This window comes from Anastrepha obliqua, chromosome 1, assembly GCF_027943255.1.
Source record: "Anastrepha obliqua isolate idAnaObli1 chromosome 1, idAnaObli1_1.0, whole genome shotgun sequence".
NCBI lineage: Eukaryota > Metazoa > Arthropoda > Insecta > Diptera > Tephritidae > Anastrepha > Anastrepha obliqua.
This window is the reverse complement of record NC_072892.1, coordinates 117,002,285-117,019,690: the sequence shown is the minus strand read 5'-3', so window position 1 is coordinate 117,019,690 and position 17,406 is coordinate 117,002,285. Positions and strand designations below refer to the sequence as shown.

The 17,406-nt window shown below is 37.6% G+C and overlaps 1 protein-coding gene across 1 annotated transcript in view; it reads right to left on the bottom strand.

The window, feature by feature from the left end:
* Positions 1–17,406, bottom strand: part of LOC129235825 (cell adhesion molecule Dscam2) — a 273,431-nt gene that overhangs the window by 222,916 nt on the left and 33,109 nt on the right. Inside the window, exons 2-3 of the mRNA XM_054869869.1 lie at positions 8,970–9,143; positions 1,116–1,365 (exon numbers count right to left, since the gene is read on the bottom strand). Coding sequence (XP_054725844.1) covers positions 1,116–1,365; positions 8,970–9,006 — 287 coding nt within the window. The 5' untranslated portion in view covers positions 9,007–9,143. The remainder of the gene's footprint in view (positions 1–1,115; positions 1,366–8,969; positions 9,144–17,406) is intronic.

Here is a 17,406-nt window from a genome sequence, read left to right as displayed (position 1 = left end):
TCTAAATTTTTTTATATTTCCCGCTGCTATTATTGTACACACAAGTGTACTTACTTGCAAGTGGACACAAAGGAAGCAGCGTACACGCAGCAAATGGTAAGCAGCTAGCGAAGTAACCGCAAAACACTGTCCACCCACCACTACAACTACAACGGCATAGTGCACACTCGGAGTGTCACAGATAATACCACAGAAAAAAATAAAACAACTACAACTACAGCTATGACTATAACTCGAGTGTTGCTGTCATAGCCGCAAGTGGAGCAACTGGAGTAACAAATAGCAAAAACTTGCCACATGCTACAAGTAGAAATTTGTAAGCGTATGTGTGTGTGTATGCGTGCGGGCGAGTGCAAGTTATGCCACGTACTTATTTACAACTGTCTGCACTAATGTGCGACTGTACGTGCGTCACGTGCCAGTGTTTGCGTGTTTTTATGTATTTAGTCAAAGTGGCAACAAAGTTTTGCAACGCTAATTAAAAACTATACACTAACTGCAACAACAAAAAGCGCAAAGCAAAGGCAATGGCAAGCAAAGTGTTGGATGTGGGGGGAAAAAAACGTCGCCAAAAACCACAGCAATATAATTTATTATATCTTAATTATGAAAGCTTTTTGATGACAACCAACAACAGCAATAAAAACAATAACAAATAGGCAAGCAAACACTGGCGTAGCTAATATAAAGTTGAAGTTTTGAAGTTGTTAAATAGAAGTTTGTAGCAAATCTCCTCCCACGTCGGTAACAGCACTTGCCACAAACTTTGCACCGATAGCGCTTGCAAACACAGACAAACACACAGCCTTGCACACAATCCCAGAAAATTACTATAAGCACTTCTAAGCACACTTCTCTTTCTTCACGTGCTTTCTAATACCTAATCCCACTCATTTCATTTAAAGCACTCTCTCAGTCTTAGCTGCGCTATCGCTACACCTCTTTCTCACTCTCCCCTCCCCTCTCTCATACGTTGTAGCGGAAGCCGCAACAATGTGACCCTTAATCGAGTTAATCCGCACTCGGCATACTTGACGCATACACCGATGCCTGAATTCCCTTGGCTCATCACACGTGCGCCAATTTTCCTTTTCCTCCGCCATTTTTCCACTTACCTGAGTCCCGGCACTTGCGTCGCCATCGTGCCGTCCTTGAGCACCCACGAAACCACCGGCGGCGGATTACCGTGCGCCATACAGCTGATCTGTGTGCCGGTGTCATTGCTGAAAAGCAGACGTGGCGGCGGCTCCTGCATGAAAGTGGGCACGCGTAAGCCGCTTGTGGCTTTGGCGGCTGGTGGCAGCGGCAGCACGACCAGCAGTAGCGCCAACAATGGTAGCAGCAGCGATGATTTATGTGCGGTACCTATAATGAAAACAAAAGCACAAAAACAACAACATTAGCAGTAGCTGCAATGACTATATGAGACATCAACGGATATGTATGTGTGTGTGTGTGTATGTTCATAAATGCCAAATATGAAATGGCTTGGATTTTGCGGTTAACCAGATAGTAGTGGCGGAGGGTATTGACTAAGTCTAGTTGGATGTGGTAAAGTGGCATGCAGCTGAACGTATTAGGTGGTGTGGGGTGCTGTGGTAGGGTTGTGGTTTGATAGTGGTAAACAATGGTTAATGGTAAAATTTGCAGCAATTGTGCATTATTGGTGGTCCCATGGCCTGTTTTAAATTTAACGCCTTTTTGTGGCATTCGTTGTTACTTTACAGCTTCGAGCCTTGAAGTTTATCGATGAAGAATTACATTAATTCTATTCAATAATTCCACTACCGAAAGGGTGATAATTCTTCTAGTACAATTTTAAAAGTTGTTATCAAGTGCCTTAGCGATGCAAATTTTTGAAGCAAAAGGCGCGTGGTAATAGCGCAAGAACAATGCCTGGAATGACAGACTGTCTTCAACGTGCTGCTTATAAAGTTGGACCGTCAGGCAGTGGGGATTTTATGACACAAGTTTTCTGCTGTCATTTCGTTCGCGTATTCAAATCCAATCGGGTGACAATATCTTGTTGCGCCCGGATGCGATCATTATTTTAGGAGGTTTCTACTTCTATTGTTAATGGGACAAGCGATGCCATAAAAATACTAAACAAATCATCTTCAAATTTCTGCTTGTATGGGCTAGGATCTGTTGCCCCATCACACCCCCATTTGGAACTAATGACTAAAGATACAGGCTTCTTTATTTGAAACAATTTTCTCATAACACTGCGTACGCGGGGAAGTGAGGTCCAGCAATGATTGAAATTAAATCCGAACTGAACTTTTTCACTAATTCACTAGGATAGTATTACCGATCCTTGGGAAGATAACAAATATATTTTGCTGAATATAAATATTTATACAATGGAAATACGAGGTATGTTCCGATAATAAGGCGAATTTTCAATTTTCGAGGGCTACGTACATTCGACTTTCGATTATTACTTTTTTATGTTGCTACACTCGTATCGAAGATATATGTTTACAGTTTTAGCAATAGAGCCTGTTTAGTTTATTTGTAAGAGGCACAAATAAGACAAATGTTTTGCGGGTTCAGCGATTTTCTGCTATCGACTCTTGGCTCTCCTGGACTCTTCCATTGGGACCATGATTCGTCACCGGTTATGACCTTTTTGAGCAAATCTGGATCATCGTTGTCGCCATTCAACAATTCCTGAGCGAAGCTCATCCGACGATGGTTTTTGGACAAAATTCAGTAATTTTGGAACGAACTTCGCTGCCACACGCTTCATGCCCAAAATTTCCCAAAAGATTGCATGGCAGCCAACCGATATGCCGACAGCATCAGCAACTTATCTAATTGTGATTCCACGATTCTCCATAACAATTTTTTTCACTTTCATCGGTTGTTGACGGGCTGGGGCGTCCAGAGCGAGCGTCTTCATTCACATCTTCTCGACCTTCTGCGAAAAACATGTACCACTTGTAAACGTTTTCTTGACTCAGAAAATTCTCACCGTATGCCACCGTCAACATTTCAAGTGTTTCTGAGCACTTAATTCCATTTTTTATACAAAATTTTATGCAACTTTTTCGATCAATTTTTTTTTCTTTATTTAATATAGCTTTGCTTTTCATTTCCAAAACATAACTTATGAAAAATGTTAAAAAATAAAGATAAATAAAGCGACAAATAAAATAAATTTTTAACTCACAATACTTCCTAATGACAACAATTCAGGGTAGATAAGTAAATCAAGGCCAACATGACTTCGATTGTGATTTCTGTGAAAATTTCCTAGTAAATATTCTATGTTAGACCTTGAACCCATCTTCAATTTAATCTCGCAAGGATAAACTGACAACAAATTCAAACTCAGGAAAAAAATATAATAATATTTTGAAATGTTTCAAATGAATATTCTAACCTTACATTGAACTGACCTTACATTTGACCCACGACAAGGACAAACTGACAACAAATTAGAACTCAACAACCTCAAACACATATGTATCAATTTTTTTTTTAGTTTCTGATTTAATTTTAATTTAACCTAAAAAAATACCAAACCGAATTTGAATACATATGTATAATTTTTCGTTTGTTAAGTTTTTCTAATTTTTTATTTTTAAGGTTTTTCTGAATTTTCCCTATTCAAGGGTGTTTTTTGATTTAATAATTGAAATTCAGGCCTAGACATTCTCTTTCACAATCATTTACAAGCATTTGAAAATTATTAAAATCGGTCAAGAATTACTTTCTCTAGGATTTATGAACAAAATTTGTCGGAAAATTTCCATTGTGCAGCTCTGTGCCCCAAATAACATCGAAAGTTGTATATAAAATCACTACCGTGTGAATTTTAAATTAGGCAACGCCAATGTGGCCCCATCACTACCAGAGCAGAACCGATTATTAGAAATATGATAGAGAGGAGTTCATCAACTATTACACTGGCTCACAATCACCATGAATAGACTAACTTTCTTACGTAATCCTGTGGTATGGAGGGTTTCTTTAAGTAATCATTGCAGAGATTGTGCACAATTATTTTTTAATAATTTATTATTTGGACGGTAATAGTTCTTTCCCTCTAGAAATTTTGGCATAATGTCAATATCCCTCCTCCGCATAACGGAATGAAAGGATTTATGCTTCAGCGAAATTTCCAAACTTATTTCCAAAGCCAATATATAAAGCCAAAATGAGACACCCCCACGTCTGGCGTACGCAAATTTGTGCTTCAGGTCTGAAACAGAATGGCAGCGGGTAACAGTTGACGAGTGGTGAACAGCTGATTCATTCCCATCAGAAAATTCGGTCGGTTAATGGACAGGGACGGAAAACACTATTGCAATGGGATGGTTTGCAACTGACATTTTGTGGTTACAATAAAATTAATTTTTTAGTGCAACACTCACGGTACTCCCCACGGTTCGGTGCGCACTGACGGGAATGTGGCTGCCGATGCTGAAGAGTGTGGCGACTTAGACCTGAAACATCGATACGCCTTCGATCTAACTAACTCAACATTTCACGAATCAGTCTAATAAAAATTTTGCACCAATACCACTCATTACTTGCTTACAGAGTCCAATTGACTTCCTTGCTTGAGCCGTAGACCAACTCAAAATGTACAAATATGTAGGTCGATATTTTCTGACAAAGCACATTCCCATCTCGGCGACTATCTTGACAGGCAAAACTCCTATATCTGAGGATCGAAAAACCCGCACGATCTCCACAATTATGACCATCTCCAGGTAACGCATTGCACTGTACCAGTGTCACGGCTTTTATCATTGCCATCAATTCAGCCTGGAAAACATTGCAATAGTCGGGAAGCCGAAAGCTGAAGGATATCATTAAATATTCGGAATTTACACCTCTGTCCATCTATCTTCGAGCTTTGAGTCCTCTGTGTAAACACGTGGACTTGCCCTGTCTTACATCGTCCCATACCCACTCTTTCCTTGAGGGTAAGTGGTAATCTACGAACAAATTTATTAGCATTTTGAAAAACTGATAGTCTATTAAATTAGCGGAAAACCTTTGGCTTAAAAAAATATCACAAATCAACAACATCAAAGTAGCACCAAGCATACATATTTTTATTACGATACATATTTGGCGATGAGATTGCGACGAACTTACTTTTGCTGCCAGTTGCAAGCCTACCTGCCAGCTTGGGGTATTTTACAATATTGAGTTGAGTATAAAATGATATCTAAAATTAGGTGAGTGCAAAAAGGTAATATAAAATATGATAAATATATAACAAATTTTAACAAAATTTTGGTTTTTTTTCTTACAGCTCTATTAAGTGGGCGTCTATGTTCTCAACAGTAGGACTTGCAACAATTCATAAATATTTCACCATTACAATTTAATATTTGTTTGTTAATAAAAGCTGCTAATAAGTAGAGAACTGCAGAACATCGCTTTTTAAGGTCGAACCGAACCAAGCCAAACTTCAGTCAATTTTAGCCGAAGCCGAACCGAACCAAGCCAAACTTCTGTCAATTTCAGCCGAAGCCGAACCGAAACGGAACCGAACATTTCAAAGGGCGCAAGTAATAAATTACTAATGGGTTTTTTAAAATCCAGTATTTTTATTAAAAAGAAAGCAAAATTGCTCACTAGCTCCTCCATCACGCATATGATATATGAAAGCAATCAAAAAACAAAATTGGGTTTTGACATCAGTATTCAAAAAATGTTACAAAAACTAAAAGGTGATACAACTTTTAAGCAAAAAAATGTACCAAAAAGTTTTGCTCTATTTTTCTCAAAGCCGAATTGCAATTTAGGGGCCGAACAAATCGAAATTTCTCTGCTTATAAGCAGCTTTCAATATTTGGTTTATAAGTCTGGGAACTAAAGATCTCTAAAATTAAATATTTCATTTGAGGTTATTTAATCAAGAAACCATGAAAATAACTTTGGACGGCAGGTGTAGGAAAGGACCCCAAAAGGTTAATTGGGATTCAGGCTAAACGTTGGAACTCAAATGTTTATTAAAAAAAAAGCAAATTATGAAATATAACTACAAATAAATAACTAAATAAATAAATAAATAAGAATTAATTCCGGTGAGCTCAAGCTTTGGTTGACCAACGTCTTCTCTTCCTCCAAATGATTCGGTAATTATGTAAATGAAGAATCTACCTTCCCTTATATTTCGGGCCTTATATTTTGTAGATGGTCCAATAACAAATATTTATAAAAAATCTGATTTTCCTTTGGAACTCACCCTAGTCTATACATACATACATACACAGATAAGATAGTGAAGCAGACAAAGTGAAATTGTTGCAGAATTTCCACTTGCTAGTTACGAGTAACTTGCTGAATGTTGCCACTACAAATAGCAATGCATGAATTCATGCCACAATTTTTATAAATTAAAGCGTTTATTTTTAATTTTATTGTGTTTCCCTATGTTTTATTTTGTTACTTTTGCACAAGTCTTATTGTTTGTTGCATTTTCGGTAATATGTTTGTGTTGTGCCGCAGACATGCACTACACTCCAAAACAGCCTGCCACTCAAGTACGAGTTAACACAAAAATTAGTGCCACTCCAAGTTTGACTCGAGTGCCTTGTATACGAGTATGCTTGGGCATGAATTCCACATAAGCAGCTGCAGCCAGTGAATGGTGGTATGCCATTTGCCGCATGCACCTATGTACTTGTGCAGCAGCAACTGGCAGATGATGCATGTGGCAGCCACACAATTTTCGCATTCACTTTTTTATGTTGCTATTTTTCCGCCCACATGCGTTTTTATTTTTATTGTCGGAGCGTATGCGCATATTTATGTGAGTGAATGCATGTAATATGAAATTGAGCTCAAGTTGTTATTAATGTCAACAAGTGCGTTGGGAAACCGGCAATGGAAATTTGGCTTGGCAGGCAGACGTGATGTGACATAGAGCGACTTGACTGTGGGTGTGTACTTACTTGCTGATGAATGAACAAATATATTTATGTGGGCAATATATGTATATATATTGAAGTAGGAGTACGGTTATATATGCCACCTTGATCAAAAAGTTCCCGGAATATATTCACAAAGTTCAAAATATTAGGTTAGTTTATTTTTACAAGTGATATTATTGTATTCATAGCCTTCAAAGTACTCCCCATCAGCAGCAACGCACTTATGTCATCGTTTCATCCAGCTCTCAAAATATTCGTGGAATTCTATTTTCGGTATAACCGTCACAGCAGTATTCGAATCTTCCATTACCCACTTCCCGCTATAGTGGTTTTTTGACTCCTTAAACAGAAAAAATTCGCAGGGAACCACATCAGGGAAATTCGGTGGCTGTTCAATGACTGTTAGCGTTCTTAGTCCAAAATTCACGGATACTAACGGCACTGTGCGACGGTGAGTTCTCGCGGTGCAAAATCTACCAGTTGTTTTGTTTTTGGCGAATTGCTTCATATAAACGTCTTAAAACGCTCAAATAATAGTCTTTATTAACTATCTGATCTTCTGACAAAACTTCGTGGTGTACAATACCATTGTAATCCATTAAAACTGTGTGCACCGCTTTTTTTTTTGACTGAAAACGATGAAGTTTTTTTGGTCTTGGTTCAATCGGAACTCTCCACTCACGCGCCGGACATCTGGATTGCGTTTTGTACTCATAAACCCACGTTTCGTTTCCAGTAATGATGCGTTTGATGAGTGTTGGCGATATGCGGAATCAACGCGGTACTTTTTTGCGTGAAATTTGAAACCAACTTGCAACAACACGGCGCGAACCTTGTACATTTTACCTGTTTGTTTTGCGGTTGTTGATCAACTTTTCTTTAACTTCATTGATGCTTTCATAAGTTTTCGATGTCGACGGCCCGTCTCTACATTCATCATCCTCGATAGACTCACAATCTCTTCTGAAACGTTCAGGTCACTCGTTCATTCCGGCTGGTTTCTTTAGAGTATCAATTCCGAAACAGTTTCCAAAATTTCTAAGGTTTTCAAACCATTGACGCAATTTAAAAACTCAAAATTTAATACAAACTCGTAGTTGGAAATTCAAATCCATTTTTAAAACTATAAAAAATCGGAAACTTCCTCAGAGGTAGATTTACTCAAGACGCACAGTGCGGCCGATTCCCAAAAAGCTGGCCAAAAGTCGAAAAAAAAAGTTTCTAGATAGAGTTTTTTTGTCTTTGGGTTGGCTACAGTAATGCCTTGAGTAGTGAAAACCGTTCATAGCAACGTCCTGTACCCTAAGTATCCTCTGTATTTTCAGTCGCAACGTGGCCTTCGTTTGAGCATCGTATTACTGTCGATGAATAGTGAAAGTTGTACACATTTGAAAGATTTTGTAATGAAGTAAATTGAACAAAACCAAATGGAATCATCTTCGGAAGGTTAGTAAAATACGAGAAATCTTTAGTACATATCAATACCTCGACACAAAATTTTTAGCTGCAGCAATACGTAGATACATTTTTTGCAATTTTTTTTATAAAATTTGAGTTTTCAAACTGTATAGTATTGTAATACAACGCCGTCATATGCTGCTTTGAAACCTATTAAAGGTTACTCAAAAAAGTAATGGTTACTGAATAAAACAAGATTCAGCTGCTACCACTTGCTACCTTGCGACCCCGAAAACATACAAATTTACATGCATCTTGATTATGTTCTTGAATATACGCTATTTCACGTGAGGGGGTGGCCAATAGGGGTGGAAGGGGGTGGATTTTCAAAATTTTAAGATCAAATTCGTAATCAGCGACCCCGACAACCCCCGAGTAAGAAATTTTGAATCAATTACTTAATTTTTTGAGTTTTGGCCAGCTTTTCGGGAATCGGCCGCACTGTGAGACGGCGTAACTTTTACAACGTCAAGCAATGGCGATAAAACTTTGTTCATCTTAGCTGTGATAACCTAACAAAATATCAGTTGCCTTATAGCGTCACCTGACAGTTGTTTCTGGAACTTTTTGATCAAGTTGGCATTATATTCATATATGTATGTAGCTTACCTTTTGCCTTGAATACTGTCAACAACCACACACACATCGTTGCTCATATGTAAGTATTCCGTCTGTCTTTGGTTTGCTTTTAGTGGTTACTACTCAGCTCGGTTTTTGATTCGTTGAGTGCGCTGCCGTCTCTTTACCTTTGTTGGGCTTTCAATTAATGCATTCAGAGAATTTCTAAAACAAAGAGAAAAGAATCTTATTAGTTTGTATTATATTTATTTTGGATGACTCTTCAGTTTTGGAGATGTTATATTTGAGTGGTACATTTTACAAAAAATAAAAAAAATTAACTGAAGCAAGTTGCGTGCTCCCTTATAATTCGAACTAAAGCAAAATTTTGGCTATGGCTGTTTGAAATAAGTCGAGAAAAGTTAGTATGTGAAAGTGAAGTATTTAAAAGTATTCGTGGCTAGTAAGCTCCTAGGAAAGGAACCCACTCTACTACCATCTCATAGTCCCATTTCTCAAATAACACCAGTATCAGTGCACAAATCAATATCAATTGTTATTATTATACCTGTATCAATACCAGTAGAAGACTTCTGAATAAATCTATTCAATATCGGTATCAATATCAATAGCGATATCAATGAGTCTATAACCGATATAACTGAGTCTATGATTATCTAAACTTTCGATTCGAAATTTGACTTAACTCAGATTGTACTCGTATGACTAAGAGTATACAAGCATTGAGGCAAACTATAACTTAGGAGATCAAAATCTAAATCAAAGCTACTGAATATTCTATTAAATTCCACAAAAGCAAAAAAAATTATAGTTGGCTTTAACCAAAATGTGAAGTGGAAGAAAAATTTGTCACTTCAGCTTATAAATATACCAAAGATACTAAAGATGTGGTCGCAGAAAAACGCGAAGTACGTAGACGATGATAGCAAACAAGATCTCCATCCGACAAAAAACGGCTAAATGAAACTACGAAAGAAATTTCCAAGAAGATCAAAGATCTAAAAAACATATCTTTAAGTACGTATCTAAAGGGCTTATCAAACGAACGCACTAAGTACTCGCTCTGGAAATGCCCAAAAAACTTTTCACAGACACCAATCAAAAAAGAAGACAGTTCTTGGGCCATGAGCAGTAAAGAAAAATTAATGTTTTTGCTGAGTACCTCGAAGGCATCTTTATGCCATAGGTATGACACATCGAGCGCAGCCGGAATGCCGCCACTTAACTCGGAAGCTGATGCAGAAATTCTCCTTGTTACGGATTCCGAATTGATTGGTGAAATAAATGAGCTAAACTCAAAACAAATCGCCCGGGTACGATCTTATTACTGCTGAAATTCTAAAACAACTTCCTCAGTGCAGAATATCTAAGTTTACTGAAATAATGAACGTCACATTCGAATTGCAACACATCTCTATATATTGGAAAACTCGCTCCTAAAAATTATATCAAAGCTGATGGAAAAGCTTTTAGCCAAACTTCTCAATATATACCAGCAAATGAATTTGGTTTTCGCACAAAATACTCTACCACTGATTTACTCTACAGAATTACTCGTATCATTGAAAGCGCCTTTGAGAAAAAAAAGGTGTGCTCTGCTCTCTGTCTGGACGTGTTTAGCGCCTTTGAAAAAATTTATCACGGTTAGCTCCACAACAAAATAAATGCGCTTCTACCAACACAATATTATAATATTCTAAAATTGTACCTACCGGATCGTGTTTTTCGAATAAAATACGAAAGCACAAGTTCCGAACTTTAGGAAATAAAAGCTAGCATTCCAGAGGGCAGCGTGCTGGCGTAATGACAGAAATTGCTCCACAGCAACTTTTATTGACGACACAGCCATCTTGTCGGTTGAAGAAACTCAGATTGACTCAATCGAAAAACTTCAAATTATTTAAATAAAGTCTCCGAGTAGGCCACTAAATGGCGCATAAAACTTAACGAAACATAATCGGTTCATTTAGACTTCGCACAGAAAAAAAACAAATATCTGCTACTGCACATTAACGGCGTGCAAATCCCATACTACAACACCGCCAAATATTTAAGTAGGACACTACATAGATACCAAGCTTAGATGGAACGCTCACGCCACAATCAGCCTTATCCAGATACAATAAAATTCATTTATATAGGCAGGAGCATAAACCAATTTGGGCCTATGGGATCCTTTTCTAAGCAGTCGTTGCCTAATAGCGGTCGCCTACCATTGCATTACTACCATTCAGAGGTGTCCAGATTCGAACCCTCGGACATGAAAAAGCTTCTGCTATGAAAAAGCTCCTCTTAAAAAAACATTCAACTGCTATTCGCAGGTGGCATATAATGGTGGAAAAAATCAAGACGCATCACCGGATGCTCCGCAATTTCTAATCCAGCAGTGTTTAGTGAATTTTGTGCAAAGCCACTTCCAGCAGGATCTCAAGTAGATTACATTTATACAAATTTTTCAAAAGCATGCGATAAATTTCTAATTATATTATAATATTAAACCTCCTAAACTGGGCTTTCAATCCGTTTTCCCACAATGGTTGAGAACTTACCTAAGCAATCGTTGTTGCGCGGTTACTCTTAACGGTTTTTCTTCAGGATCTTTTACTGCCGCTTCAAGCGTTCCACAAGGCAGTATTTTGGGTCCTTTACTTTTTCTTTTATTCATTAATGAAATGTTTTGTTATTAATGATATATAGGGGACTGTTTTTCTTTTTCCAGATTTTTATAATATGCTGACGACTTAAAAATATTATCCGCGGTAGGTAAAGAAACCGATGCGGCAAACTTTCGAACAGAGATAGATAAACTGATTTTTGGTGTCAAAAGGATCACCTCTCACTAAGGGATGATTTCATATTACTTTAAACAAAAATTGTAATATTAACCAGAATTCTTACTGTATTTCGATTACAATCTGTTCACAGTCTGTTAAGGAAATTAAAGACCTTGGGATTCGTTTATTCGATTCCAATTATTCTTTTAATAGCCACATCAATTTTATTACTACTTTATTTAAAATATACTCTAAAACTACTGCTTTCAGCCTTTTTTCGGTCTAGACTGAAATATGCAGCGTTTATATGGAAACCATATTCCCAGTTTTCTATAAATAGACTACTAGTCCTATACCTCCCTACAATTATTCATACTCGTATTAGTCCCCAACTTTTTGAAACGAGGAAAAATATTCTTTCGCTTTCTTTCATTTTTAATATAATTAATGGGACTGTCGACAGGCCGTCTTTGTTGCAAAACATCAAATTTCTTGTGCCACAGAGAACTCTACGTAATTTCAATCCCTATTATCCAGATAAAGTCACGATTAATTATGCAAGGATTTATCCCTTATAGCGTACACTCTGCGAGTTCTCAAATTGGGTCTGCCTTGACTTCTCATTAACTAAAGATTCTTTGTTATATTCTGCCTTTTGATACATTGAAAACAGTAATTTTTTATCTGATAATTTCTTCTTCGTTTTCCTTTTCTTCTTCTTCGGGTTTCAGCGGCATAGATGAGTACTGGTTGAATGCATATTTTATAAATTCGGAATTTGCCTTTTAAGCTTAGATGCTTATTTCATCATATTACATCGCATAATCAGAGATTCATGCTGCTTTATTCGTGTGAGCTCTTAATTGTTTCGGTGATGTAATTATGGTACCCAAGTAGCAAAATTTCATAACCTGTTCGATACTCCCTCCATATAGTGCGAGCATACACCCCAGCGGCTGTTTATATATTGTCGTACTTCTCGTCCTGGCTACCGACATCTATATATTAACCATCCATTGGACACCTTTTTTAAAACCTTCGTCTGAGTGGGTTTTTCCGTCCTGTTTGAGGATCTTTTTTAAAAGGTTACATTTACAAATCGATGGAAAATTCAATTTTAGGAAGCTACATGGAAGCTCAAGTCGTTAGCTATCATAGAAATATATTACATTAAAATTTAAATTTAAATTCCTCAACATGTTCTCGACGTTTTTTTCCGAGCACTAGATGGGTCGTGTTCCATGCTTGCCGTAAAGCTTTCCCAGTTTTTTTTTTTTATATTGTTAATTTATTGTTAGTTCATTGCGATTTTACAAAACTCTTTTTGAGTTATTTAATTTCTTATTAGTTTAGAGGCTTGCGAATGGAATGCACAAGAGACAATAATCAACATTTTTGACATCTGCTCTCTTTTGCTTTTCATAGAGATTGGAGCATCCGAGACATTTACGACGTGTATGGAAAAGGTAGCGAGCAAATCTCGAATTTCGATGAAAGATCAAAATGAAGAAACAGTTTTTTCTAATAGCGGACTAGCTTGCGAGCATATTTCCTCATAAAAAATATTTGCTGTTCGGAGTCGAATTGACACTGTAGGTCCCTCTATTTGAGGAACAACATCAAGACGCACCCACAAAAAGGAGGAGGAGCTCAGCCAAACACCCAAGAAGGGTGTACGCGCCAATTATATTTATATATACATATATAGGGTTTTCCAATAAGAGGTGCTATTTTGATATTCAAAGAAAAATGCTATTTTGTAATATATTGTAATTGATCTGATGTTTATTTCATTATAAAGAGGAAGGTATGCGGTTAATAGTGGAAAATAACATCAAGCAAATGACCACCACGACCACGCTTACAAGACAATATCCTTTTCATGAAATTTTCCATAACCGAATTGCAAAGTGGCTGCTCTATGTCCTCGATAGCCTCACGAATTCCATCTTTGAGTGGACCCTGGGCTGTTGGCGTAGACCTTCTCTTTCACGTGGCCCCAAAGAAAAAAGTCATAAGTGTTAAATCACAAGATCTCGGTAGCCAATTGTGATCACCTCTTCGAGAGATAACACGGTCCGGAAAGTTTTCCCGTAAAAGATCAATGGTTTCGTTGCTTGTGTGGCACGTAGCGCCGTCTTGTTGAAAATAAACGTTGTCCAGATCAATACCATCGAATTCCGGCCATAAAAAATCGTTAATCATCTCTCGATAGCGATAGATAACACCTGTTATTGGAAAACCCTTTATATATGGAGAAGGTTTCATAGGCAAGTTTAGCGCACGAAAATCTTTTGCAAAGTTCAAAAATGGCGACTTTGACGTCGATTTGGAGGGAAAAATTAACTGCGATCATAAAACTATTCTCAATCACCTTAATTCAATGGGATTTACCGAAAAACTGGTAGCCTGGGAGCCTCACGATCTCAACGAAAAAAACGCTTTCAAATTCCTTCTCAGCATCCCGCCCGCAGAGCAATAAAGAACGATTTTTGTACCAAACCGTCACGAGAGATTAGAAATGGTGCCAGGAGATACGCCAAGATCGAAAGTCATCCAAGAAGAAGATATATGTTTGATGAGACTGGGAAGGCGTAGAACCCTGGGAAATACTCAAAAAGAATACCACGGTCAGCAAGGAACTCTACATTGCCCAGCTACACCGGGTGAATTAGGCTATTGGACTGAAAAGGCCTGATCGACATGGTCAAACCGTGCTCCTTCACGACAACTCCAGGCCACATGTTGCACAAGTCGTCAAAGCTGCACTCCACGAGCTCGAAGGGAAGGTCCTTCAGCATTCGTCGTATTCTCCGGTCCTTGCACCGACCGATTAACATCTTTTCCGCTCCCTGTCAAATCATATGAATGGTTACATTCAAAGAGGTCCTTAAAAACTGGCTCAACACAAGACCAGGTGATTTTTAGCGGAACGGCATCAACAAATTTGTTGAGAGGTGAGAAGAGGTTGTAAACAGCAACGGCAAATATATAATTCCTTACCATCAATAAGGTTAATAATTATTGTTTTTTGTTTAAATAAAATTCTTCGGTAAAAACGCTACGAACTAATTCCCCAACCTAATATTTGGATAACTATTTCTTTATAATCTACTTTGGTTGTTTTGGCTTTAAGTTAAGTAATCAGTAGCAACTTTGTTCATTGACTTTATTGAATAAATAAAAAAACAACAAGAGGATATCGACCAAACATTCAATAAAGATTTTAAGCCTATTAGCAAGGTTTTCTGCTCAAACTCCTAGAATTTTGAAGAAAATCCTTGCATATAGAAGGGATTTTAATAATTTCGAAGCGAAAGCTGTCAGCATAACGTCATTCCGAGTTTCACCAATTTTGTCCGCATAAGTAGAAAAATGATACTACAAAATAATAAATAAATAATTACGAACTAATAAAAGGTGACTCATTTGTAATCTTAAGACTATCTCGCACGTTCCGCTAAACCAATTAACCCTGCTTACGTAAACAAAAAAAATTTAATTCAATAGCAGCTATCTCATATAACAAATTACATTATTTTCCCTATAAACTTCTTCTTCAATAAAAATAAATGGCACGCATTAGAAAAACAAGTGAAGACATTATCAATAACGACTCGATGCCACATTTACATACATACGCTCATAATACGTATATTAGCACACGCATCCCAAATAACATATCTTGGCACGAGAAAGCTGTCAACAAAGGCATGTAAAGTCATGAAAAAATTAATAATAGAAAACAAAAAAATGCTTAAGCGGCTAAAATGCTTCGGCGACGCACATCAAATGTCAAATTTGTTGACAGACAATTTGAGGAAAACAAAAGTGAACAAATAGGAGCAACCACCAGCACACAAGCAACAAAACACATTCCTACGCTCGTAAGCGCTCACGCATAAACATATTTTTACACATACACACGTGTAGACGAGTGCCAAGAGAGGTGAACGAATGACTTCAGCTTTGCGCATCAATTGAAGCTATTCGCAAAAACGGCAACAACAGCCAGCGGTGGAGTCAACAGAAACAGACATCAACCAACTTGCACACAACAGGACGAAAAACGGGAGCAACAGCTACAATAGGAGCCAAAACAATAACAATTATATATGTATGCATGCAGCATGTGTACATGCATAAGTATGTGTATGGATGTACAATATATATGTATGTGTGCATGTACATATGTAAAAGCAGCAACACTAACGGCTACGAGGGAAATGCGAGCTCATTAGAAATGACGCAAACACAGAGCAAAATTGTCAGACATAGTGAGCTTATAGGCGCACTACCTAACAAATGACTGTAAGTTGCTGGGGAATGTATCCATACAATTATACGTATGCTTGTGTGTGAGTGCTGGCGCCTTTGTACACATGTCCTATGCACACATACGAAAAACAGCTGAAGGCGAAATTTCAACAAAAGCTCAAAAAGTAAACAAATCATTTTAAATTCTCAATTAAATGTACGTATACTCACACACACACATATAAATACTCAACATCTCGTACGTCTGTTCATGGACATGTGTGTTAAGACTCGAAAGTACAACAGATTTGCAATTCAAAGGCTAAATGGGTGTCAGGATTGCTGGCGCAAACACACAGCATCACAACTAAAAGCCTGCTGGCGGTTGGTGTGAGGTGAGTGTGCAAGTACAGGGTGTTCCATCTACATTTGGTGCACAAGAACAATGAATAATTTAGTGAGCGTTTCAATAATTTCGATTTTCTCTGTTTAAAGTTTTATTTGATATAATAAAAGGTGGCGCAAAAATAATCCCCCTATCGGAAGATTTATAATTTTTGCAAATGACTGCGTACGGCAATCATATTTGACACTTGGGAACTACTTAAAGATAGCTGCAATATACAAACATACTAGCAGTGGATCACGAAAAGGTCAAAATAAAGAGAGATGAAAATCTTCAAAATCATTTACTCAGTCTCAAAATCATTTTTTTTTTATTTAGTCAAAAAGTTATTCAAAAACCAAATTAGATGATTAATTTTGCGTCAATGATGGCCTGAAGCAATACCAAGAAGTTAGGGTCAATTTCCAGTGACGCATACTAGAATTCTTTTTTTTTTTGCATTTTCTCCAATATTTTGGAGCTGAGGTTATGGCGTCGATTTTCTTGCAAATATTAGCCTTCGCAAAGACGAACGTTTGAGGTTTATTAGTGTAGACCTTTCACTTTAAACTCGGACGAGCGGGGAGGCCATCCCTACATAGAATACAAAATTTCGCCCTTCCAGGCCGTGGCAGCAGCAGAAGAGAAAAAAGGCGAAAGTAAATGGGCAGTAAAGGAGGATGGTTCCATATGTAAAAGTCCACGCAAGAGAAGCTCCTAATCGCAAATCACTTGGGAGTGGCCAGGATGATTATTCTATATACGGTTCAAGCGGCCCACTTCCAGGCTTCGCACAAGCATCCTCTAGGTAGCTTCCGAGCATACGTTTGAGAGCGAGTAATGTAAGAAGACGAATCAACATGGAATATTTGGTTATGCGCTGATTTTGGGAATCGCCACGTAAAAATTATCCCTCAATAAAAAAGCAAGCAAAGCGTTGGATGATAACTGTCTACCCTCATGACGTCCACTGCAAATGAACTAAGGACTATGATTTGAGAACTAGCACCTAACCACCTGAAATGTCCGGTCCCTTAATAGGTAAGGTGCC